This window comes from Mirounga angustirostris, unplaced genomic scaffold (assembly GCF_029215605.1).
Source record: "Mirounga angustirostris isolate CCGP_5_RB_7025 unplaced genomic scaffold, mMirAng1.0.hap1 SCAF_11, whole genome shotgun sequence".
Taxonomy (NCBI): Eukaryota; Metazoa; Chordata; class Mammalia; order Carnivora; family Phocidae; genus Mirounga; species Mirounga angustirostris.
This window is the reverse complement of record NW_026991719.1, coordinates 19,032,575-19,060,170: the sequence shown is the minus strand read 5'-3', so window position 1 is coordinate 19,060,170 and position 27,596 is coordinate 19,032,575. Positions and strand designations below refer to the sequence as shown.

Sequence of the window (27,596 nt, the reverse complement as noted above, 5' to 3'; positions counted from 1 at the left end):
CTGCTTGACTGACTGTGTGCCAGAGCCTCAGGGTCTTTGCACATACTTCCTTCAATTTGGCTCTCTTCCTCAATTCTTCTAGGTTTCTGCTCCAATTGCTTATGTGATGGGATCTCTGTGGCCACAAAGTGCAAGGTGTGCCCTCTATTTTTGTAATCCCTTTGAACTTCGTTTTATTTATCCTGACACAGTAGTAAATAATGCTTGTTTTGCTTGTTTCTCTCTCTCCCCACTAGAAAAGCTGTGGTCTGTTTTGCATCTCATTTTAATTCTATGACTGGCACATAGAAAGGGTTCAGTAAATATTTATTGAGTGAGTTACGTAACTCAGTCAACTCATCGTTCTGTTTAAGTATTCAAATGATTTCTTTTTTGACACATCACATAGTTCAATGAAGAATATTTGCATCGTAGTGGGCTCTTGTTTCCCCTTCTGTTTGAAGGTGGGGCCACAGGAAGACAACTACTCTTTCTTGAGTATTACCCCGTACAATTATTACCTCATTATTTTTATTCACAGCAATCTTGTGAAGAAGGCATTATTGTCCTCATTTTATAAATGAATAAATGGAGTGGAGACTTCAAGAGTTTAATTGTTTATCCAAACACATAGAGCACACACACAAAATGTTATTCTATAGAGTAAGTGACACCATAAAGAAAATGAAACATAAGGCAAAGATGGCAAGAAGACACTAGCAACCCTTATAATGGACAAAGGATTAATATGCAGAATCAACAGAGAACACAAACCAACTAGCAAGCGATAGGGGGGCCCCAAGGAAAATGGAGTAAGGGCTATGAACAGGCAATTTACAAGAGTTCTAAATGGCCAATAAAAGATGATGTTTCACCTGACAATTAATCAGGAAACTGCAAATCAAAACAAAATACATTTCACACTCATTCGACCAACGAAAGTTAGAAAGTCTAACAAAATCAATTGTGGGGAAAGAGGAATGCACATATTAAACTACTGGTGGGTGTATAAATTGGTTTAACCACCTTGAAGACTTACTAGGTAATACCTGGTAATGGTGAAACTGCACATACTTGATGACCCAGTGATTGCTCCTCTAGATTTGTATCCAGGGTGATACTCAGAATATTTAATAACTGTTATCATGGGTAGCAACCAATCAGAATGAACATATTGCAAATGACTGGCATGGTCCTATTGGTATATTTCTTTTGAATATCAGTCCTGTATATACCTTAAACTCCTACACACATGTACAGAGACATGTGTAAGAATATTCATTGCAGCATTTTTCATGATACAAAAAAAAAAACCCTGAAAATAACTTTTCACGTAATCATAGAATGGCATGCTATTCAGCAATTTAAATGAATGAACCATATCTACATAAATTGGCTTTGTTGAATTTCACTACATAATGAGAAAATTCAAAAGAATTCATATGGCATGATACCACTTCTGTAGAATAAAGCCCTTGAAATAATACTATATATTTTTTATGGGCACATGTACCAGTAGTAAGCATATAAAATACACATGGGAATGATACGCTCCAACTGCAAGACCGTATCCCTGGAGTGCAAGGAAGGGAGATAGGTTAAGGTAGGAGAAGTTTAGCCTTCTGTATAATCTTTCATTTGCTAAGAAAATTAGTATGGCAAAATATTAACATTTGTTAAATTTAGTTGTAGATGTCTTTTTTTTTCTTTTTTTAATTTGCACGTATGTTTCATTACTTTTAAAAAAGGAATGTAACGTGGTGGAACTTGTTGTATTCAACCCACATCTGTTTGCTCTTGAAGAGGGACCCTAGCCCTACCTCACAGATGGAGCTTTCTCTTACCAATACTGTCAGCAGCATGGTTAGACTCCAATGTCATGATGGTTACTTGTTTAGTGATCATAACCCTGGAGGCCCCTGATCTTTCTTAGGCCACATGATGTGATGCTCAAGGAGTACAATGGTCAAAGGGTGGGATTGCTGGCAGAATAATGAATGTTTTCTATGCACACTCCCGAGATTAAGTAGGGCACAGGTGCTAGATTGGGCTGTGTGTACTTGTCCGAGATTCATATTTGAGAAGTTTTGTCATCACTATGAACACAGGGCTTTGTCTGTACATGCACATTTCCTCACTGTGCTAGCACAGTAGATTTGGGCAATTCACTTCAAGCCTCTCTGGGCTTCATCTGTTGAGCTTGTAAGCACCCACCATGTGCCAGTGTTGGCTGGATCATGAGGAAACAGTCCAGTAGATTTTCCATAGGAGCACAAGTGTTTTATTTTGGTCTGGGATTTCTCCACCAACTCATGGCTGCGGGCTCAGGACACACCATCGTTTGCCATGAAAACCTACACATGAAGGTTTCTGAATAAACAACAGGCCCAGACATCAGTCAGAGAGATCATTTGCACTGGCAGTTAAAGCATGTAAAACCAGTGGCCTGGGCCATTTCTTCTTTGCTTTCCACAAAATCGTAGTGGAGTCAGGGGCCTCTGGGCTTTAGAGTAGGGATTGAGAGGATGTATATAAACCCTTCAGGGTGGGAGAAATGAGGAGATGTTGGTCAAAGGGTACAACTTCACAGTTAAAAGATAAATTTTGAGGATCTAGTGTACAGTATGGTAATTACAGTTAATAATGCATTATATATTTGAAAGTTATTAAGAAAGTGAATCTTACATGTTCTCACCACAAAAAGAAATGGTAATTATTTGATACGATGGAAGTGTGAGCTATCTTATGGTGCTGATCATTTTGCAACATATAAGTGTATCAGGTCATCATGTTGTCCACCTTAAAATTACACAATGTTGTATGCCAGTTAAACCTCAGTAAAAGTAGGGAAAAAAAAACCCTTTCATCCTAGTCCTGCCATATTATCTGGTATGACTGAATATCTCAAAAACATAAAGGAGCTGTCTACATGATAGCAAAATACTTGGCAAGAAAAATTCCATGAAACCATTCCTCTGAACCCACCAATTTTGCCTTTGAAACATCATTCCCTCAATATTTCAGTCCACATTTAACCACATAGTTTATTTTCTTTCTTTTCAAGGTTCTTTGACCTCAAGGGATACTATGTACAGTCTTAAGATTTATTTTTTCTGGCACATCCAATGTTGTACTCTAAGATATTTCCAGAAGCAGCCAATGTGATTAATATTTATTCAGTTTCCTATGTGGATTACTTAAATTTCAGCATAGCAAACTGATACATTGAGATAACACATCAATAATAAATGAATGAGATATGATAATGAATTAGATCTGTGATTAAAAAAAATCTATGTTGTATTTGAGAGTTACCCTAAATCAATTCCTTTGTGGTTTAGGATGATATGAAAAGTAGATAGTGCCAAGAAATACTTTGTCTTACCTAAATCACAAGTGTAACACTGAACAGTTATTTTTAGTGCTAACATGTTAATATCTAAGTATGATAATATGATAATGAAACTAAGTTTCATGTAAAAGTGTTCGGGGGCAGAAAAATTCAAGTGATAGGAATTGTCTTATTTTAGACATGAATGTTTATTAATTGAACAGTTTCAGATTTTGCAAAGAATAGGCTTGGGAAGTTATATAAATATTAGTGTGAGTACTGTCCTTGGAAAATGGTTATTAAAATTCATTAGAAGTAGATACTGCTATCAGATGATCTTATCAAAGTTTGCAGAAATGGGTTCGGTAAAATAAGTGATAAATAACAATGGATATACCAATGAGTTGATTCTCTAGGTACTATGAAAATGCTCATATTTTAAAGAAATGCCTAAAAAGAACTTTGGTGGTCTCTGCATGACAACTGGAGCTGCTAGCTGGATCTGTAAAATGCTAGATACATAGAAGCTTTCTTTATAAGAAAAACAATTTAATGCTGTAGTCGTTAAGGTCCCTTTTCTCTGAAGTTTGCCTCCTCTCTAATACAGGGATGGGGTCCTAGCCGCTACGTTTTTGTTAGAGGACCCTATTACCACCAGTCCTCGCACCCACAACTTTTGACTGGGCCATAAGTGAACATCTGATCTAAATTGGACCAATCAGATCTTCTTCTATGGAAAGAGAAACCTGGAGCCTAGCTCAATCTAGAATGCTGTTATGAACAGATGTCATGTGAATGAATCTTTGTCCCTCATCTATGGGAACAGTAAATTCAGTTTACTCTGCATATTATGTATCATGTTCAGAGTTCTAAATGACAGAGTGGGGTCTTGAGGATGTGGTAGTCTGGTGCCAGGCTGTGTGTTCTCAGCAAAACTGGCCACACACACACGTTAAGTATGTACTATAGAAGTTAAGGGGCGCATAAGGAGGGGACTCTTTCCCAGAAGTCGAAGACATCCTTTTACACTCTCATCCATGAGAGAGTCAAGTTGAAATGGATTGTTACATGGCACTTCATGGGAAGGCACTGTGATGAACAAGGGTGTGTGTCATAGGAAAGGCCTACACCCAGAATGAAAACAGAAATACAGACATATGACAAGGCCACATTTATTGATTCCAGAGAAAATTAAAACACTCTTGTAAAACAGCATATGGGTCCTCACAGAACACAATCCTAAAAAGCAATTAGTTCAGGCTTCAAAGGGATTTTGCTGAATATGAGAAATGGGTTCCAATTGAAATTTTAATTAGGACCCCAAAACACATCAGTACACTTATTGCTGAAAGTTCACCACAAATTGCAAGCTTTGGATGATTGGTTGGACTTTATTTAAGCTGGGTAAACATTATTGCAGGCGTTTTGCCCTGTTAGAAGGTCTTGTAGAAAACAGAAGTTTGCAGTCAGAGAAGGGACCAAAAGGGTGACATTTACATGTGGTGGTAAGCAGTAACAGGCTTTTATTATTGTTTGTGTGCTAGGTGAGGAGGTGTCAAAGACTATGGTAGTTATATGGACTTGAATGACATTGAATTTGGGAAGCGAAATGGATGAGTCAGCGTAAAGAGAGAGGACCAGTTCTTCCATCTTGCCACTAAATTATAGATTTTTTCCAATCAATACACCAAGAAATCCTGAATTACCCTTTTTTTTTTTATAAAGGGAAGGGCACTTGGGTTATAGGAAGGGAAGGGAGAGGGAGAGAAATGTTTTGCTGACTTTCTCAATATTCTGTTAGAAAATACTTGCTCTTGGCTTTTTTTAAATTGGATTTTCAAGCTCAGGTGGAAAAACAAAGATGGCCCATCAGTTCCTCTCTCTTTTTTCCCCTACTGTGTGAAAAAAAAATTGTAATTTCTTGTGTCCAAGAGAAGATTCCTATGCTTTTGACTATGTATCTCCATTAGGTTGAATTATTCACCCTGAGCCCCTTTATGTTGTTGATTACAAGGAATTCTCTGGTCAGCTACATTTCAAATCTGTCAGAGCCAGTGATGTACTCTGGGTGCAGCTGTTATGTATGAATGCTGTTAAAGCTATTGGTTCAGATGACCTTGATATTGGGTCTTTTCATGACTGCTGCTCAAGTTTTCTACTCTTCTGGTTTCTCACTTCTTTCTCTAATTGCTCCTGACTGTTCAAAACCCGGGCTTGTTTGATGTGCTTCCAATTTTTTATAACATTATATCAGTTTCCTATAGAATCCCGTGTTTGTAATGTCCCCATTAAATAAACATCCAGAGGAGGGGGTTTAAGTTGCTTATTATAGTCAATTCTCATCCTAGTAAAGTATCCCTCATTGGAGCCTCTTTGAAATAATGGATAATTCACTGCCTCAACACAAAGTACTATATGACCATTTTCCCTGTTTATCAGTTAAGATGATTTGGACTGCTGGTAATATAATTAATAATGACTTAAATAATAGAGACATTTATTTCATATAATGTGAAGTTCAGAGGTAGGGGATTCTTGGGTGTATTTGCTGGGTCCAGTGTTTATTGGCTGATAGCACCTATGAAAGGTACAGAGGAGAAAAGGATCAGGAGTCGTCAGAGACATCCTTGTGCCCACAGCTCTTATCTGATACCTGTGAAGGAAGGGGAAGGGAAGAAGAATTTGGGAGCAAGAGCATAAGACTATACTGAGGCTCTGAGAAGCCCAGAAGCAGCCTAACAGGGAGCTCTACTAAAACAGAGTCCATAGAGCAGTCCCATGTTGTGCAGAAATGACTGAGTCCCGGTGTTGCACTGTGCTCAGTGACTGGCTAGCCCTTCCTGAAGAGCTTGACCTCAGCTCAGTTGCTGCCATGGATTGTTTGAGGCTGGGGGCTGTCAGCTCCCTGCGCTCCTTGCCACTGACCAGTAAACTCTTTCTTGAACAGAGATCTGAGGGCCACCCCTCCATGACTGCCACACCAGCTCTAATTCCCCAGCCCAGTGATGCCATCCAGGATCTAGGTGCTCTCCACATCTATGTTCTGTCATGCCTAACATATTGGTGGTCTTCAGATTTACTTTGTCACTTTCTAAAATGACTGTTAAAACCTCATGTCTTCACACAATTAGGTACACAAGCAGAAAGGAGAGCTTATCCCTGCATGCCTCTGTTCTTAAGGAAGGAAGATCTTTCTTTAAAATGGCCAAGCCCATTTTCCTGTCAGTCCCATAGGGCAGGTTTGAGTCTCATGCCTATGCTGTAGCTGCAAGGGAGAATAGGCTGTGTTTTTTTTTTTTTTTTTTTTTCTGGCTTTTTGAACCGAATCATGGGGAGTGGGTTATGCCAGCAAATAGGAGGGAGGTAGTGGGGGTGACTGTTCAGTGGGTAACCCACCAGTGTCTGCCACCCTCAATATTGCTAAGGTGGCACTTCATAATTTTATTCCCACAAATTCAGACAATAGAGGTTATAAATTGATTACTGAATTTATGACTTGTTACACTGGCAGGTTATTTTGCTTATTTTGCATTCCCATCCCTCCCCCCAGCCATGAATAGGAAGGCTTTATTGCAGTCTTTCATATATACGTCTTAAATATATATTTTTATGTACCTGTGGAACATAGTAGGAGCACATTCTTTTTACCTCTTGTTATTGCTGTGGTCCACAGTTTACTAAATGTCTAAGTGAACAGATCTCTCACCATATTGTTGAGACTGATCTTTTAAAAGGACTTCTGAAGAGTCTGATTGTATTAATCAATATTTGTAGTTCTATCATTTTAAACTTTGAATTTACTATCCACGTTTCTCCAGTGCTAGAAAACTACAGGCACACTTTCCTACTCTTCTCCCCAGGCCTAGAGAACTTAATGAATAATAAATGACTAAAGAAATTAATCAAGAGGCATTGTAGTTGAAAATATTCAAAATACAAGCATCTCGGGCGCCTGGGTGGCTCAGTTGGTTAAGCGACTGCCTTCGGCTCGGGTCATGATCCTGGAGTCCCAGGATCGAGTCCCGCATCGGGCTCCCTGCTCGGCAGGGAGTCTGCTTCTCCCTCTCCCGCTCCCCCCTCTTGTGCTCTTTCTCTCTCTCACTCTCTCTCTCAAATAAATAAATAAAATCTTTAAAAAAAGATACAAGCATCTCTTCTAGTTCCCTCATTAAAATGCAAATATCATTGATGGCAAACCTCTTTCTTTTCCACCACTGCACCTTAAGCACTGAAAACAATGCCTGTGGAACATAGTAGAAGCACAATAAATATCTGAATAAATTCCCGTGCCTAGGAGAGAAGAGTAGAAAAAACATTGCCAAGTGTGAAAATACCAACTGTGAAAATACCTGAAAATACATACCTTTTTGGTACGAAGTGAGGTATCCATATGCTTCCCTTAATGTCTTTCTCATCGCTCCTGTGTTTCTGTACTATCTACACTGCTTCTTTACAGAATTTATAATTTTAAGCCCAGAGCTAGTCAGCTCGACTATTCACCTACTGTGGGGAAGTTGTATGACCTCTCAGAGCATCTGTAAAATGAGGTGAAAATGCCCCTTTCTGTGGGTGCCTCCTCTTCCTCCTGCTCATTTATTTTGTGGCATCAGAAAGCTATTTCTTCACATGGACAGAATTCATAATCTTTGTCTTTCTCTTTTTGTGTTCTCACACAATTTTTGCTTCTTCCTAAAATGAAAACAATTCGGGGGCACCTGGGTGGCTCATTTGGTTAAGCGGCTGCCTTTGGCTCAGGTCATGATCCCAGGGTCCTGGGATCGAGCCCCACGTCGGGCTCCCTGCTCGACGGGAAGCCTGTTGCTCCCCCTGCTTGTGCGTTTGTGCGCTCTCTCTCTCTCTGACAAATAAATAAAAATTAAAAAAAAATTAAAAAATAAAATGAAAACAATTCCAAATTTTGCAAGTAAAACCATAAGAACCCCCAAATTTTATTTCTGCACAAAAGTAGATTACTTTGAGATTCTGCTGTATGCTTGATTAAAAAAGAACCTCAAATGCTTGAGTCTTAGTCTTGATGACATATATACTGTGTTTGGTATTCATACAGAAAGTAGTTTTTATTACATGAGTAAGAGAGCTACATAATTGCTTTCCCCAACCTAACTTTGCAGAGATGACAATTATTAATATTCTCATGTATCATGACAAATCTGTCTCTAAGCACTGACAAACAAACATGAGTGTATTTGCATATGGCTATAATATTTTTAAGGAAAACTGGAATCCTTTTGATAAGTACTGCAGTGTCATTTTTTTAACAAATGTTATCTGATCATTTTTTACTTCATTTTGATGTGTAAGAGTTAGAAAACCCTGACTGTGAAATCCATGTAATTATTGAAACAAAACAAAGAAACAGAACTAGAGTTCCCATTGGTCACATGGAAAAGGACAACAGGTCTCTGTTCCAAATAAGTTGGGAGCCATCCCCAGTTCTTTTTTTTTTTTTTAAATTAGCTTTACTGAGGTATTATTTATATACAAAGAATTACACAAATTTCATGTGTGCAGTCTGATGACTCTGGGCATGTGTAAGCACTCATGATACCATCACCACAATCAAGGAAATAAACATATCCAGCACTTGCTAAAGTTGCCCTGTGTTCCTTTGTTTTTGTTTTGTTTTGTGGTGACAACATTTAACATTATTCTTATTATTAAACAGAAGATGAGGTATAGGCCAATAGATGTTACCGGACAAAAAAAAAAAAAGAAACAGAAATAGAAAAGCTTACTTTGTCTCAATGAAAATAAAATAATGTACTTACTTTCAGTTTTTTCTTTACGAATTTGTTCAGATATTTACTGTGCTTCTACTGTGTTCCATAGGCATTGTTTTCAGTGCTCAAGATGTAGTGGTGGGAAAGAGAGGTTTCCCATCAATGATATTTGCGTTTTAATGGGGAAACAGAAGAGATGCTTGTATTTTGAATACTTTCAACTACAACGCCTCTTGATTAATTTCTTTAGTCATTTAATTATTCATTAAGTTACTTTTGAAGCAATTATTTTAAAATTACAATATCATTTTTATTATAATAAAAGTGTAGAAACTTTAGAAAAATATTAAAACCACCTGTAATTTCATAATATAGCAAATTATGACTGACATTAATGTGTGTCTATCCTATCTGCTTTTTTCTATCTAGATACTATGGGCCAATGTGAATTTCTAAAAATAGATGCATTTATAAACTTCCCCTTTTACTCTTAAATATTCTTTAAGAACATCATTTCTCCTAGAGCAAATCAGGAATAGGTATGCTGCAGTTTATTTAAATAGTATCCTGTCATTGGACTTTCAGGGTTGTTTTCTAAAATTTAGTTCTTCTAAGCAACCCTGTGATAAATAGCTTTGTATATATGTCTTAGTATGGGTATATGATTATGTCTTTAAGGTAAACGTCTGGATGGTTATTACTGGGTCAGACTGTATTAAACATGAGCTGATTTTATACATAATGCCAACTACCCCTCCAAGGAATATAATTTTACCAAATTATAATTTATCAATGTTTATTTCCCTGTATCCTTATTAGTATTAGGTATTTCCAGTCTTATTTTTAAAATCCCAGCCCAATTTTCTAGAGAATAAAATTAGGTCATTGGTTTAACTTTCTTTAATTTGATTAGAAAGAAGTTAAGCAGTTTTTCATGTTTACTGCTTACTTGTTTGTCTGTTTGGTGAACTGCCTTTTACATTTCTGCCCATATATCTATTTTGGGCTTCACCCTTTATTTTTTCTTGGTAAAAATCTCTGTATATTAAATGTCAATAGCTGTGACTGTTTTATATATTTTAAATTATTGTTTCCTTTGCCATGTAGGGTATTTTTGACATTTCATTTTTACATTTTTAAACCTATTAATATTTACCTTTAAGTTTCTGTGGTTGCTTTTATGTTTAATTTTTTTCTACTTTAATATCAGAAATTATTTTCCTGTATGAGTGAGCTTCAAGTTCTTTTATTTTTTTTTTTAATAAAAAGCAAGAAGCTAGTAGGGATTTTTTTTCAGAGTAGGATTTTGATTGTTGATCAGTTGTCCTGGTATGTATGTGTGTTATGTATTTTTGAATTTTTTAAAAATTTGTTTTGGAATAGACTTTACTTAAAGATTCCACCTTTATTGTATACTTTACTAGCTTCTTATGCAGATTTAGTTCTGGACAGTTCTCTCATGATTTGTCAGTCATACAGGATAAAACTATTGTAACTGTTAGTTTTTTATAGTCTATTTAAATATTTGTGTAATTTCTCTTAATTTGATTTTTTCAAAATTGTCTCAGCAGGGATGCAAACTAGTACAAATGTCAACATTATTGGTAGATAACAAGAACTATAGAAGTTTTGAAATGGAGGAGAGCAGGTAGAATCTTGGGGAAGATGTAGCACTTGGACTGGACACAGAATGATGAGTCTCATTTGACCTGGCAAAGAGGAAGGAGAAAGGGTTTGCCAAATGGGGGAACCAGTACCCAATGGTGTGAGTAACAGCACCCAGGATTGTGGTGAATAAGTATTTTATAATGGGTGATGGGAGAAGCAGGGCAGAAGGGATGTAATATTTGTTGAGTACCTACTGAATGTGAATCACCATACTAAGGATTGTACGGGAATAACTGAGGTTAGCTGAAGCCTCATACTGTCTCCTGTGTCAGTGCATGCTCAGTGATCTGCCTTCACTCTGTTCTAGTTTGGATGCAGAAATCAGTATTTCCTTGAGTTTCTAAAACAAAACAAAACAAAATAAAACAAAAAAAACCCCAATTCACTCAGAACTTTTGTTAGTCAGTGTAAACCACAGTTTCTTGACATCAATACCATAGACATTTTGGGCTGAAAAATCCATTGTTTTGGTGCTGCCCTGTGCATTATAGGATGTTTATCCCTGACTTGTACCCACTAGATGCCAGTAACAGTCTTGCCGCCTAGGAGGAACAACCAAAAATGTCTCCAGACATTGCCAAATGTCCCCTGGGGGCAAGTCAACTCTGAGAATCACTGATATAGGTGATACCAAACACAGGAATGTTGGTGGGGGGTTTTATGTTGAACAGTGCACAAGAAAAAAATATCCTTTGTTTTCCTTGCTGAACTCCCTTCTTGGTTTTTCTGCAGTTGAGTTTGAGAAGTGGTGTTTTGCTTAATCTTTTGCAAGGTTTCTCAACTATGGCACTACTGACATTTGGGCTACATGATTCTTTGTTTTGGGAGGCCATCCTGTGCATGGTGGGATGTTTAGCAGCATCACTGGGCTCAACCCAGGAGATGCACATACCCCTCCCCTGAGCTGTGATGACCAAATCTGTCTCTAGACATTGTCAAATTGGCCCTGATGGAGAACCACCAATGCAGATCATACTGACAATAGGAAAGTTGTGGGGGTTTTATTCTGCACAACCTGTAAGATCTCATTTATAAATCCTCCTTTCTTGGGGCACCTGGTTCAGTTGGTTAAGCATCTGCCTTCCGCTCAGGTCTTGATCCCAGGGTCCTAGGATTGAGCCCCATGTTGGGCTCCCTGCTCTGTGGGGAATATGCTTCTCCCTCTCCCTTTGCCCCTACCCCTCCCACTCCGTGCTTGCTCCCTCTCTCAAATAAGTTAATACAATCAACCCTTTTCTCCTCTGAAGTCCTTTCTTCGTTACTATGCAACTGGTTTTTGTTGTTTTGTGTATATTCTTTCAGAAATTGTCCATCTCAGCACTAATAAAGGTTTGTGCCAAAAAAATTCTAACAAATAAAGTGTTGCCCCTAAGAGGAATTCTGGCAAATAACATAAACTCCACCTTGCTAAACATTCATCATTTCTTCTCCAAGTGAACGGGAGTGGGCCCTTTGAGCTTCTGTCACAGGTTCTGCTATAGACTGCTTTTGCTTTAGATAAATCTGCACATACCTCTGCTTCACTAAATCTGAACATATGGGCAACCTGAAGATAAGCATATTGTCTTGCACATATTAACTGTATTAAAATGAAAAGAATGTAAATACTGGAATCAGGCACATCTGGGTTAAAGTATGACTTAACTCCTCTTTAACCAGATTTAGTAACCTTAGGCAAGTTAGTTCCTCTGACCTTGTTTCATTCTCTGAAAAATAGGGGTAAGGTTTCCTTCTGAGTGGGTTTTTTATAAAGATTATAGATTATAAGATAAAGCACCTTTTTATATATTAGCCACTCAAAAATGCTAACCATTGTTGTGAATTTTATCAAGAGATATTGAGGCCTATATTAAGAGCCTGTAAGCCAGACTTTAACCTCAAACACCTATACCTAGAGAGTATTTCTTTATTTCACTTAATTTGACTGACTTGTTGTGGTCACTGCTGCGGATGCTGGGAAAGAAGATGCGTGCATTAATTTTTTCAATTTGCCCGAGATTGTAAGGCTTGACTAATTCTTATATTTTCATAAACATTAAATTTTAAAGTTTAGCATTATTGGGAGGACTTCTTGCAGTGTGAGAAGATTCAAATTGCCTCTAAATAAAACATACAAGATAGAAGTAGAATTTAGGAGTTCAACTAAAATTGGTTCCTCTGGCAAAAGTGTCCTTTGGTCAAGTTTTTAATGTTTTTCCCAGTATGTAAGATATATTTTACTTTCACATTAATTTTTCTCATTATGTGTATATGAAGTTTTGGCCCTTTCCAGACAAATTGAAAAATAAAATATGACAAAAGAAAAATAAAGACAACCTGTGAGTCACATTTCAAAAATCAATAAAAATGCAGAGAGCACTATTCTGGTCATTAAAAAGGGTTTCATTGTTCAATTTGTTACATGAGGATGTGATTTTCTTCCTAGATTAGAAAATAAAGTATTAAAAAAAACCAAAAAAATTTTTAAAAAAGTGTTAATAAAGCCTGGGTTATGCAGTTTTGGTTGTAATATAGAATTTAGTGGTGAAGGGGACTCCAAAATCATTTAACCATCCGTTTCCTAGTGAAGAAAGTGAGCATGCCTACAGAAGGTAAGTGACCTCCCCAGTAGTTTTAACCAGTGATAAGTGATAGATAAGGTTTGTATGAGGATCTGATTCCCAATGAGACACCGTGCTCAATTAATCACCTCTATATGAAAAAAACAGAATTGTGGAATCTTCTAGAAGGTTGAGCATTTATTTTCTAATGAATTTTTTTTGAATTAGAGAATGACAGTGGAGATATTTTTAGGGATTGTTGTGGCACTAACTGCTAGGGGAAAATAGAATATTTTGACTAGGATAAGCTTGATGAAAATTATGTTTCAATTCAGTTTGACTTTTTAAAGCAAGAAAAGCACTATTGTTGTCTGCGACCAGTCATTTAGAGGAGACATAGATCGACATGGCAGGCTATAAAAGAAACTGGACTTTAATCAATGCATAAGGGGTGCCTGGGTGGCTCAGTCTGTTAAGCGTCCAACCCTTGATTTTGGCTCCAGTCATGATCTCAGGGTTGTGAGATTGAGCCTTACATAGTGCTCCGACACTGGGTGTGGAACCTGCTGGGGATTCTCTCCCTTTTCCCTTCCTCTCCCCCTCCCCCTCCCCCTTTCCCTTTGTCCCCACCCGGCCCCCCGCCCTCCTATCCCACACTCATGCATTCTCTCTCTAAAAAAACAAAAAACAAAAAACATAACATTTAATTTTCCAAATAGTCTCTCACTCTCTCATTTTTCAAACATTTTTGACTTTATTAAGGAACATACACGATATTGAAAGCTTAGTATTTAAGAATTGGTTAAACGTCTTTAAACTGCAGATGTTCCCAATACTTCTTTATGTATCTTGAAGACTACATATCTTTAACATATCTTCAATCTTCCAGTAGCCTTGTACAACTTTTCAACGTAGATATCAATAAAGCTCCCTGGGTTTTCCTTGAGATTTTGATATTTTTCCTGTGTCCTTTTTTGGTTTATGCAATTTGTAATGCTCAGCCATTGTTATAAGATCTTCAGGGACACTCTGATTTGCTCGTTTCAGAATTTTAACCAACTCAGTGGCGATCTTCCAATTATTATGAGTCATGAGGGTAACTGATACACCAGTTTTCCCTGCTCTTCCAGTACGCCCCACTCTGTGTACATATTCTTCAATATTGCGTGGTAAGTCGTAATTATATACATGTGTGACATCGTTAACATCAAGACCTCTGGATGCTAAATCAGTAGCAATCAGTATTTTTACTTTTCCACTTCTAAACTCCTCCAATGCTCGCTCACGATCATGTTGTTCTCTGTCGCCATGCAGTGATTGCACTGGTATGCCTTGGATGCTCAGATCACTTGATAAGTCATCAACAACAAGTTTTCTGCTGACAAACACGATGACTTTGTCTTGGGGTGACAGGCTCTGTAGGAATTCTTGGATAAGAGATCGTTTTTCTTCTTCTGTGGTAATGATTATATTTTGCTCCACCGTATTCACAGCAGCTAGATCCAAAGTACCAACATAAACAATCATAGGTTCTTTCAGATAAGACTGAGCAAGTCGACGGATGGTATCTGGCCAAGTTGCACTTGTCATAACAGTCTGGCGGTCTGGGCGCACATCTAATAAAATCTTCATTATCTGGTGTTCAAACCCCAGGTCTAGCATTTTATCTGCTTCATCTAAGACTAAGTAGGTTATGCTTCGTAAGTTAACAAAGTTATTCATTTGCAGATCATTCAGTCGTCCAGGAGTTGCAATAATGATATCTATGCCTTTGGTAATGTCTTGTATTTGTCGTTCTCTACTTCCGCCACCATATATACAAATACTTTTAAGACCTTTATATGAATACTTAGAACATTCAGCTTCCACCTGAAGAGCTAACTCTCTAGTGGGTGTAAGGACTAGCATGCCAGGTCCATTCCTTTCCTCTCTCGGTATTGGTTGATTATTGAGATGAATAAACCCAGGCATTAAATAGGACAAAGTTTTGCCTGTTCCAGTTTGGGCAACTCCTATAAGATCTATTCCTTGTAGAATAACTGGCCATGCCTGTGACTGAATGGGCATTGGCTTTTGAAAACCTGCTCTTTTAATGCTTTTCATAAGTTCAGGATAAGGATGGAAAGCGTCCTCAAATTGACAAGTGGGATTGGGGATGGGGCGCTTTTCGCCACCTTTCAAGTCATCACACATTATGTCAAAATTTTTCTTTCTCCATATGTCTACCTGAACTCGAGTCATTGAGCTAGTTGCTTCAGATTCTACATAGAAGTTTTTCTTAATTGGTGGTAAATCTGCCCATTTTCTTTTTTCCCACTTTACAACTTCTGCCCTAATTTGATCCCAGTCTATCAGTGGCTGAACTTGTCTACCACCAGTGTTACCTGGGCGAAACTCTCTTCCAGCAGAAGCCTGAGGTGCGGCACTATCGACACGGGACTCTGAATGGTGGCCTCGTTCTTGTTTTTTAACAAGAGCATCTATAGCTGCTTTGGCCTCTACTTTCATGGCCTTGGTGCCAAAAATTTTTACTTCTGCTTCAGAATCACCTTTTATGATGTGTATTTTGGTGTTTGTCGTAGCCTGGATGTCTTTTATCCTCCATCCACCACGACCAATCACCACACCAACCATGTTGTTCTTTAATTTAAAGCAGAGAGGTGGTTCTCTGGGGCCTGAGGCTCTGAACTCCATGTAGCCGGAGGGGCCGCTCCAGCCTCTGCTGCCTCCGCTCCTTCCGCCGCCACCGCCCCCGCCCCTGTCATCCCAGCTGGCCCTGAAATCTCTTGAATTAGGCTCTGCCCTTTTCTGCTCTGGGGCCCAGGCCATTGGTGAGGAAGGTGACTGGTGTCTTACATAAGACGTGGTCTGAGGCCTCTCTCTTCAGGCGCTTGACCAACGGGCTGTGGTGCCAGTGGGTAGCTGCGCAGCTGTTAGGAAGGGAATTATAATGTGACATAGTGGCAGGGGCTTCAATGGGCTGACCAATCACAGGACTGGGTACTAGCGTGAGGTAGGCAGGCACTTGTGACGCAAAATTGAAAGCAACGCTGTAATGTGACCTCTCGCTGGCAGTGGTAACCTTGGTCACGTGATTAAGTAGTTTTACCCAGGGTTTCCGCACTGTACAATTATTTCTCCCTTTCCATTATAGTAATAATAAATAATTATGGTTACTCTATTTTTTGGAAACAATTCATTAAGTCTAGCTGACCCTCAGAGGCTCACCTCCTGTTTAAATTCAGTTCTTTCTAACGCTTCGTAGAAACTAATGTTCTTTGTGATACAATTTGGAAAACACTGCTCTGGATGAATATTGATCATCGAATGAATTTTTTTCATTTGGTTGTTCAACAAGACTTATTCTGACGAAACACATTACAAGTCCCCCACACTTTTTTTATGAATTATACTAGGAGTTTTAAAGCTTTCCCAATATCTTTCAGTTCATTAACTATTAAAAAGGGAAATTGGCTTAGTTAAATGTGGCTTTAACTTAAGAGTATACAGTATTTCCCTGTGTATGTTTTCATCTTTACATTGAATAATAGTATGTATTACAGAACCACACAATTCTAGAGGTGTTTGATATGTCAGGGTCATTTTGATTTTCTTCTTCATTAAAGAGAGAATGAAGTTGAGGCCCTGATATCCTTAAGGACTTGACTAGGAGTTCTCAGCAAATCCTTGAAAGTATAAATTGAGAACCATTTCTTAGCTCATAGACTGCGGCTCTCAGTGCTCTACTGTAAAGTGACTTGTTTTTGCTCCTATTGTTCCATGTGGGCAATACAAGAGAATAGAAGGAGCCATGATAATGAAGTGAAATAAAGTCATAAAGTGGGGAGAAAGGTAGCTGTGTACAAAAGCAATGCACTTTGTGGCAGTACTTATTGTAGTGAACTATTGGGACTGAAGACTTGTGCAGGTATTATAGGTACTGAGAGAGATTGTGCCTTCAGGGTCACTCCCTACCATTGGAGAAACTGATTGTCACCTAAATTAAGGGCCACCAGTATGATAGTCTTTGTTTCAGAAATCTCTGGAACAGGCTTATCTCCTTTCTGAAATGTTCCCATTAGATATTTACCCTGTGGGTTTTGGTTTGGTACCTTAATAATCTGCTCTAAAAAAAAAAAAAACAAAACACAACATAAAAGTATAAAGTTGTCAATGCACTAGATGCATTCTAGTGGAGCAGCTGGCTAAGAGGTTCTTCTAGAACAGGGGGAGGCCAAGAAGGAAGGGTTGGAGTTTCTGATAAAGTATATCTGAAGAAAGGTAATGAAAGAGAGGAGTGTGCTTAAGGCATTTTTTCACCATTTTGCTTAGGGTGGTCCCTAATATTTGATAGACAACAATAAAAGAGTGAAATATTATAGGCAGTGAATTGAGGTAATTTTAAACCACTGTAATTTCCACAAAATTTTCCTGTAGATAAGTTAATGTTGATATCCTAAAGCATTCTTGTAGGTGGAACTTCCTTAGAAACAATTTTGATAATCTAAAGCAACCTAGATTTGGGGAATTCCAGTTAGCACTAATAATTATAATAACTATAGTTGATTTACGTCTGTACAGCACTTTATAGTTTATAAATACCTGTAGAAATGGTCTATTTGGATGCTAAGCATCTGGCCATTATTCTATTCTGCAGGTGCAATATATTATGGCAAAGGTTTCCATCATCACTGTACACATTGGTATATTTATTTTGTGCACAAAACTATGTAATGTAGAGTCTAAAGAAGTGGCAGTGGTATGGGTAGTGGTCAAGAACACAAGAGGCTAAATAACTGGGTTCTGCTCTCAGTTTCTGTCACTTATTAGCTGTGGGTCCTTGAGCTATTTCTAAGCTTCTTATGCCTTGGCTCTGCTAACTGTGGAATGACACAGTAATACTTAAATACACAGAGACACACACAGTTATGTTCCTTGGTTCAGAGTAGGAAGTCTCAATAAACTGTGTTACAGAAACAGTAGGTATGTAGAGACAATTAGGGAAGTTCCCAAATGTCTATCCAAGATTTTTTCTGTTAGAGTTTCCTCTGTCCACATCAAAATGAAAATGAGGGTAATAAAAATTTGTTCATGAATTGGTAAAATATCCTTTAGAAAGTGAAATGAGGATCACAAATGATTTTTAAAGATCCCTACTATGTCAAAAAAAAAATAGGTAAAACTAATGCCAGTAGCCAGATTTGATTTTGAAATGTTACTTGTATGTGAAACCCAAGAAATTGCCGGTACTCATCTAGCACATTAGCAAATAAACACGATTGAGAATGCTATTAGGTATTAAACATGATGGCAGACCAAAAGGTCTGGAGGCTGGCGATTTGAGGCAAAGCTCTCTAAGGGATGTAGGTCTGTTCTGTTACTAGGAGGTGTGAAATTACAGATAGCAGGATATTAAAGTTTTAGGGGAAGAAATCAATGTGGCTTTGGGAGGTGATAAGGGCAGGCTGGATGACTAGGACAGAAGATTTAGGTTAAAGACAGAGGGGAAATGGAGAAAAATAGTTTGGGTCAGGGGAAGGGAAAAGGGAACTTTCAAGAACTGAAAAGACAATCAAAGATGTTTCAAATTACTATGGTAAAAAAAATGGGGGGGTAGGGAATGAATCTAGAATGAAGGAGTTCTCTTGACACTGTCAGTATTAATTAGGGAAGCAGGGCTGTATGCGGAAAGCAGGATGCAATGAAGTGAAGAATGGGGGCTGTGTTTGTGATATTTTAAGTATATTGAACTGAGAGACTTGAAAAGAGTGTGGCAGTGCTAATTCAAGAAAGGAACAGCTAAAATGAGCAGGGAACCAAGTAGCAAACTAATATTTTTAGTCCTAGTATATGCCAAATATGTAAAATGCATTGTTTCATTTAATCATCACAGCAACTCTGTAATAGGTGTTTTCCTCCTTTTCCATGTGAAAACACTGAAACTCCTAGTTGTCACATAGTATATCCAAGTTCATGCAAAGGTATGGTAAATAACTTAGACAGATTTAGACACAGGTCTGATTAGCTTCAAGACCTTTCTCCCTCCACTACACTCCCATCTGTAGGGGAAAATATGCTTGATTTAGTGCCTGATTGTAGAGATGGAATGAAAGGAGCGTTTAGTCAAAGGTTACTCAAACTGACAAGTTGGGGACTCCTCGGAGCAAAGAACTGTGGAACTGTTTGGCAGGGAAGTTGGAGGGGAAGTCATTTATAGGGCAAGAAGAGGAGTTTGGTTTCAGACATGTCCAATTTGTGGTGGTTTGGGGAAATGGAAGTAGAAATGTGAAGTAGGACTGGAGATTTGGGACTTTAGTTCAGGTAAGAAGACAGGAAGAAAAATAGAATAATCAGCATAGAAAGTAGAGTTGAATGAATATTCTTCCCACAAAATAGAGAGTAATGGAAAACAGGTTTGAGAATATCTTCAGGAATCAGAGAAGCCATATGATTAGATAATGAGAAGGGGAGGACAGGGAACCAAGTGAAGAAATAAGAAAAATTCAAGAGAATAAGAAGAGAGCATTATAGTAGGAAATAAGGCAAGGGAACAGGTTGAGAAGACCTGCTAAATAATGTAAAATACTTCATGGAGGACACGGAGTAAATAAACTACTGAAGGTGGGAGAAGGAAATTAGCAGTGACTTTCAAGAAGGTCTTTTTTGTGGCACGACGGAGAAACACATATTACTAGGGAAGCAATTGGGAAGAGAGACAACTGGACCACTGGGGAACCCTGCAGTGCTGGGGAGAGAACTTTACATCTTGTACCAAAAGCTGAAAGGCACTGTCTTAATTTTTAAACAAGGCTTCTAGGAAACTAAGATTTCATAGGCAGTTACTGAGATTGTTCTGTTAAAGATCCAGTGGATTTCAGTAAGATAACTTACCATGAATATTGGAAGGAAATGAATTGTAATAGTCTTTCAAAATACCTGGAAGGGTAGGATGAGGGAGAGAATCACAAGGAGACAAGAACCATTCATTAGCAGTTTCAGAAAAGGAAAGTCTTTATAAAAGGAGGAATAGTGAGTACTGGGAGTTCTTTCAAGGAGACTACAGTGCTATTTTTAGCTACCTGTTAAACCTTTCTCTATCAAATTTAGTTTATTCTCCACAGAGTGGGGGGAATGCATTATTTAGGTATATGAAGAAGTGAGGCTATTGATGTAATTAAATCTCCTTTCAGCACAAACAGTAAAAAAAAAAAAAGAAAGAAAGAAAAACTGTAAGCTGATTAGCACCTGAAATAAACACTATTGGAGAAATTCTTGCTTACCAACTACTTCCTATGGAAATTTTAACATATTGGCATGAGCTTTAAAAATAATAAGTTTCAATTATCCCTTGGCTCTATTTTGAGGCATTTGAAGGGCTTTCTAGGACCATTTCATTTCTGATAGCTATGATGTAGGTAAGTAGAAAGAAAAACAGTGTTTTACATTATTCGTATTTTATACCGAAGCCAAACAACAATCCTTAGAATCATGGGAATTTAGAGGTGGGAAGGACTGCTTGGAAGAGCATCTCTTCTAACCTTCATATTTGCAAGTGAGAAATCTAACATCTACAGCAGCTTTGTCCAATGGGGACATGATGTGAGTCACACATGCAATTTTATATTTTCTAGTGGCCACATTAAAAAAAACAGTAAGAGGGGGAGACTTCTGATTCTGGACAAGATGATGTAGGCACATTTCTCCCTATTCCTTCTGCTTATTTATTATATATATATAAAACAAGAAGACTCTGAAATCTGGAGAGAAGAAGGCAGACCAGCTAAGGATTTGGGAACTTAAGGAATGACAATGCTAAGTTCCCTTGTTTTTTTGTTTTGCCTCCCTTATATCCTAGATTGGGTGCTGGAGAAGCAAACACCCACAGGCACAACCAAAAAAAAATGTCCCAAGAAAAACCTATTTTTTTAAGCCAAAGGACCAAGAAAGGAGGAGCCTATTAAGAAAGAAATTTTTCTGATAATAACTTCCCTGCTTGCTTATTGCAGAAAACAACAACACAGTGCACTTCCCCTGCCCCCATCAACAAAGGCCTAGTGTGGAGCCTAGACTTCCATCCACATCCATTGGTAGCGAAACACTCCTACCTCTCTCTGCTGCAGTGATGTCCAAGCAGACCAAGTCTCCAAGACTGTATTTTCAGCACTGTGCAGAGGTAATGAGATGCCCTCTCCACACCCACACCCTCCCCACCATTATGTCAGTAGAAACTATGTGGGGAGCCTGGAGTTCTACCCTCACCTAGCAATAATGTGGCATATCTTACTTTTTTCACAGCATATGTGAAGTTCTAATGGGGAGCCTGGACTCACACATCTGCCTGGCAGTAAGAAGTTAGGGCCCAGCTTCCCATACCAGTATAGTATCAGTGGAGGCTTGCAAAATTGGAGATTTAAATAATACTGAAATTCTCATAGTACACAAAATGTCCTAGACAGAATTAAAAATCACCCATCATATCAAGAATTAGGATGAATGAGGGTGAATGAGGAAGAGCACATGAATAGATACCAACAATGAGAAGAAATGGGCAATGGAATTATCTGAAAAAGATTTAAAGTCAACCATCATTTTTTAAAAAGCTTCAGTGAGTACTTATCAACAGACTTGAAACAAATGAGAAAAGTTTTAGCAAAAAATAGAAGATACAAAGAAGAACCAAATAGAAATTTTAGGACTGAAAAATTCAGTAATCAAAATAAACTCCCTTCATGGGCTTAATAAAAGAATGGAAATGAAAGAGGAATGAAGTAGTGAACTTAAAGAAAAAACATTGGGAATTACCCAATTTTAACAACAGGGAGAAAAAAAGACTAAAAAAAATAACAGGGCCTCAGAGGCCTGTGGACAATAATAAAAGCTCTAATATTCCTTGGAATTGCAGAAGATGAGAAAGAACATGGGTATGAACAGATACTCAACAGAATAAGGACTGAAAATTTTCTGCTTTCCCGAAAAGCATAAACCTACAAATTCAAGAATATTAGTAAACCCCAAACACACTAAAGCCAAGGAAATCCATGCCAAGGCAAAGCATAATCAAATTTATATAATCTAGAGACAATGAAAAACTCTCGAAAGCAAATAGAGAGAAATGACACATTGCCTATAGAGGGAACACCTGTTCAAATGATAGGAGATTTGTCATGAAAAACCATGGAGGCCAAAAAGAGGTGGCATAATATTTTTTCACATGCTGAGAGACAAGAACAATCAACCCATAATTCTATATGTAGAGGAAATAACTTCAGAAATGAAGTTAATTGATCTTATCTTCAAATGAAGGAAAGCTAAGAGAATTTATTGCCAGCAGACCTAACGTAAAATAATGGCTGACGCACATTCTCTACATGAAAAGGGAATGATAAAAGAAGGATAGGAAACAATAAGCAAAAATATGGGTTAAATACAATAGAGTAGCCGCTTCTTGAATTTTATAAATGATATTTGACATTTTGATAATGTATGATATCATTTTAAATGTATTAGAGGAGATAGTTAAAACAAGTATATTACAATTGGGAACAGTAAAGGGACATAAAAAGAGAAATGGTTTCTATACTTGACCATACTGTAAAATAATAGTACCATAGACTCTGATAAGTTACAGATATATAATGCAATACCTGGAGGAACCACTAAAAAGCCATACAAATATGTACACTCAAAAGCAGTACAGGTAAATTAAAAGGGAATTCTAAGAAATTTTCAGCTAACCCACAGGAAATATGCACATGAAAACATGCTCAAAATTATTAGTCATAAGGGTAATGGTAATCAAATTCACAGTGAGATACAGCTTCATACCAGCTATAACAGCTGTAATAAAAAAGACAAAAATAAGGTGGTGAGGATGTGAAGAAGAAATGTGAACACTCATACAGTAGTAGAAATATAAAAAAGTGCATTCGTTTTGGAAAACATTTTGGAAAACATTTTGGCAGTTTTTCAAAATGTCAAATAGAAAGTTACCATAAAAATAAATAAGTAAATAAAGCTACTGTATGACCCAGCAATTCCACTCTTTGGTATCTACCCAAGAGAAGTACAAACATGTTCACACAAAAACTTGTACATAGATGTAAATAGCAGTATTATTTATAGTAAAGAGCCAAAAATAACCCAGATGTCCATCACCTGAGGAATTGATAAACAAAGCGTGTTGTATACATACAGTGGAATACTGTTCAATAAAAAGGAAGGTGATATTGGTGAATGCTGGTATAGATGATCCTTGAAAACATGTGAGGTGAAAGAAGCCAGTCACAAAAGACCACTTACCTTATGTATATGCAATGTCTAGAGTAGGCAAATAGAGAGAAACTAGATGAGGGTTTCCTAGGGCTGAGGACGGATGTGGGAGATGAGGTGGACTTGGAAGTGAGGCGAGAGGGGTAATGGGTAGTGACTGTTACAGAGTTTGGTTTTGGGTGATGAAATTACTTCATGATGACTATTTCAAAACTGTAAATATAAAAAAAACATTGAATTATTAACTCTAAATGCATGAATTGCATGGTATGTGAACTATATCTCAATAAATTGTTAAGTAATATATGGACCTATGTGAATCTTAGGTTTCTGAGGACTTTGCCCCCTTTCCTATATGTGAATTAAGTGCATGCTCTAATCTTCCCCTCTAAAAGCAATACAGTTGACAAATGAGAAAACTGAGGCACAAATAATAAGCTGTTTTCCAAGGTCACACAGCTAACTCCCGAGCTCCACATAGCAAACTCAAACAGATTTCCTGGCTATACACAAGGGTGATTAACAATAGGCTGGGGAAAGATGGGGAAGGCAAGAAAAGGAAACCATTTCCAATAAACATATTCAGTTGTGATAATCTGGGATGAAAAAGGCAATCCGGTATGACAGAAGTTTTTATTGCCTTTCTCAGGGGTTTCGGAACTGCTTGTAGTTGATAAAGCCATTCAGAGTAAGGATTTGGGACAAGGGCTTATACTCAATTCTTTGCAGTGCACATTACTACTGAGGGAGACAGCAGGTGACTTAAATCTTCAGTAAAAATCATTGTAGGGGAAGAGAAACACAAATGATAATGTTAACAACTGCCGAATCTTCTCTTCGGGAGTTTATTGATATTCCTAAATGATAGGAGTAGAAAACTGATGGAAGAAAAGGCAACAGCCTTTAAAGGTGGATTAATTTGGCATGTTGTTTTTCTGTCAGTCCTATTATAGCACTTGACAGGAAAAAAGATGCATTTGATGCCATTTACTTTTTTCAACATGGCCATTACTTCAGAAATATTATCACTTTTGATTTTTCAATTTTTGCTGAAATGGTATTTGATATAGTTTTGTTCTCATTATGGAGTCTCTGTCTCAATTTGCTGAAAAAGATTGCAACCCCACTGAAGTATGGCAGAAAATTAATTAATGTGTGTGGCTATTTAAAAATCATTCAGGAAGAACATCCAAGTGGTATTTTCTAGACTGTCTGACTTTGATCTGAATATTCTTTCCTTGCAATGACACAGATTTCGTGGCCGGCAGCCATGAGCTAAAACCTGGAAATTTTTGAGGTTTGCATGTTCCAGGTCACACAGGCTGGGGTCCTCAAGGGTGGGCCAGTGGGGAGAGGAAGCAGCTGAGGGAAAGAAGGGTGGTGGTGAGGGAAACTTGCTTGCCTGTTGGGGATGACCCCAAAAGACAGCCGGCCTTTCTAATATGCAATGTCCAAAAAGCATGTTTATCTCAGACCACGTCCAGTTACATGGTGGATAAAGGTGTTCTGATCCTATACAGAGCTGTAATTCACACAGCGGGCAGTACAAGATGTCTGGTGTAAGAGGCTACTGTGGTTCCAGGCAACTTGCTAGTCAGAGAGCTTTTGGGATTATCCAACTTTCAGGAACAAATAATTAGTGAGGTGTCAGGGCAGCACACAAGCAGGCTATGGTTCAGGGTGGGATTTTGTTGTCACTGGAATGTGGGAGTGTTGGGCAGAAGGAAACAGGGTGAATGCTTGTTGTGGAGCCTGTTTCAGCATGGGGTGGGGCTTACGTGAGGCAGAGCCCATGTGGTACATTTGATACTATGTCAGTGACAGCAAAGTTGATTCTAACCCCAATGGAAAGTGGGTCAAGGTTGCTAATAAAATTAGTGTTGTGATCAGGCTTTGTGGCGGAGCCACCTTTGGTGTGTCCAGGTAGAAATGTCTCAGAACTGTGGGCTTACACGCACTCACAGATGGCATCAGCGACCATCATTGTTATGTAAGGAGTCCCATGCAGTAAGATGTCATAGCGTGTGGTGATAGTGAGCAGAGACTGTATCATATAGGTGGAAATTTGAGTTTCACATCTTCTGTTTACTATTTGTATGACCTTGGGTAAGTTACTTAACAGCTCGGTGCCTCAGTTTCCTCTGTTATAGAGTGGGGTTAAATGATATTTATCTCCTACGGTGATTGTAAGGGTAAAATGAAACAATGCACTTCAAGTGCATATCTCGCAGGAAAGAGGGGATGTTTTCAATTCTAGCAGTTCATCATGGTGCATCGTGATAGAATGCCTTGCTACTCAATATGGTCTGCAAACCAACAGTATCACCTGTGAACTTGTTTAAGGAGCAGAATCTTGGGCTCCATAGCAGTCCTCTTGAATCAGAATCTGTGTTTGCATGAGGTCCACCAGAAGAATCCTGTGCACATTAAAATTTGAGAGGACCTGTATAATGGTTTATCTTAAGATATGTATCCTGCTTATAGCTGTCGAAACTTGTTCAAGGTAGTTAAGCTCTCTGAGCATATATCCCCATCTGTAAAAAGAGAATAATTAACATGTTAGGATTAGGAAGAGCATATGAAATAACATGTCAGAGTACTTAATGGTACTCCAACAGTGTATGGGCAGTGCAATCTGTGATTGCTAGGAAGTAATAATAAGTAATTTTCAGGGCTTTAGATGTGGTCAGCTATTGCCAGGCCTTTGGCTTTATAAGTCCCTCACCATGATCCTAAAATAGATAGCGATAGAGCTTTAGTGAACTAGGCTAATTCCTTTTTCTGCCCCCCCCCAGCTTTATTGAAGTATAATTGACTAAACTGTACATATTTAAGGTATACAATGTGATGATTTGATACATGTATATATTATGAAATGATTATCACAATCAAGTTAGTTAACACATCCATCACCTCACATAGTTAATGTGACTGTAAATATGAGATGGCAAGCTTTTTCTGTCAGGGGTAGATAGTGATAATGTTTGGCTCTGTGGGTACACAGTCTCTGTTGTGACTATTCAACTCTGCTCTTTTAGTGAGAAAGCAGCTATAGACAGGTAGGCAAACTGTTCCCCCCCCCCCCAAATGCACAAAATAGATGGCATGGTAGATCAAATTATGAGGGAAAAAAAGAGAAATTTGAGGCAGATCTTGGAGTTCATTCCGAGCCCTTTCCTCAAGGTCTTCTGGGGACCAAGGAAGGAAGCAGAGATGATCATATCGTTGGCTGTGTGTTGGAGCTGAGAAGTGCAGGGTGAGGAAGAGGGTACATCTTTTGGATGAGGTGAGTATTGATTCTCATTTAACACCAAGGTTGAGCTTGGGAGTGGGTCTGTTCCTGGGGGCAGTGTCTCCTTCATTCAGTGTTGGCTTATGCCTAGAGCCTTCCTAGCCCTAGTCCATTCTGTTAAAAACTTGCCAGAGAGTCACAGCTTAGCCCCCGGCAACCATCTTAAACAACATAGCTTGTAAAATGGTTGATTTTTCCATGGCCACACATGAAAATCCCAGTGGCCCCAAATACGAGTCTTTGGTTTACAGGGGAACTGAGCAGTGGAGTGTATTGGCATAAACTGTGTGTTTCTAGTTGGCAGGCTTGCAGGGCCTCTTGTTTTGAGCCAGGAAGGGCAGGGTCATAAGCAGAGGCCTGAGGGCACCAGGAGGATTGACCCCACTGTAGAATCAGTGTCTTAGGCTAAAGTACATTTCTGTTAAGAGTTGGACTGCCATTGTATCCAGAAGAATCAGGCAGTGGGTGGGGTCTTAGTAGTGGGATCTCTGGGTTGTCATTTTCTTTCCAGAGGAGTTGATTGAGATTGAGGCAGAGCCTGAGCAAGTGGAAAGACCAGGCTCCAACTCTTCAGAAAAGGAATCTGGCAAGGGATTTGGTGCCCCAAGCCAAGGTGGAGCAAACTCAGTGCTGGAGTTGAAGCCCAGGAATTAGGGAATGGGTACACCAGTGGGGGCCAGGGGACAGCTGCAGCTCCAGGAGGCTCCTACTACCACCATCAGGCATGTTCTCGTGGAAGGCAGGTTGTAAGGCTTTTCGGTCCACTGTGGGGCCCA

The 27,596-nt window shown here is 38.4% G+C and overlaps 1 protein-coding gene and 1 long non-coding RNA gene across 2 annotated transcripts in view; one reads left to right on the top strand and one right to left on the bottom strand.

Annotated features, from left to right (window-relative positions):
- LOC135362007 (uncharacterized) overlaps window positions 1-26,790 on the top strand; it is a 316,651-nt gene extending 289,861 nt beyond the window's left edge. Inside the window, exon 3 of the long non-coding RNA XR_010406308.1 lies at window positions 26,712-26,790. This is a non-coding gene — a long non-coding RNA (uncharacterized LOC135362007). The remainder of the gene's footprint in view (window positions 1-26,711) is intronic.
- On the bottom strand, window positions 14,178-16,088 carry DDX53 (DEAD-box helicase 53). The gene has a single exon (XM_064574818.1). The coding sequence runs from the start codon at window positions 16,086-16,088 to the stop codon at window positions 14,178-14,180; it is 1,911 nt and encodes a 636-aa protein (XP_064430888.1).
- Window positions 26,791-27,596: the final 806 nt, after the last annotated feature.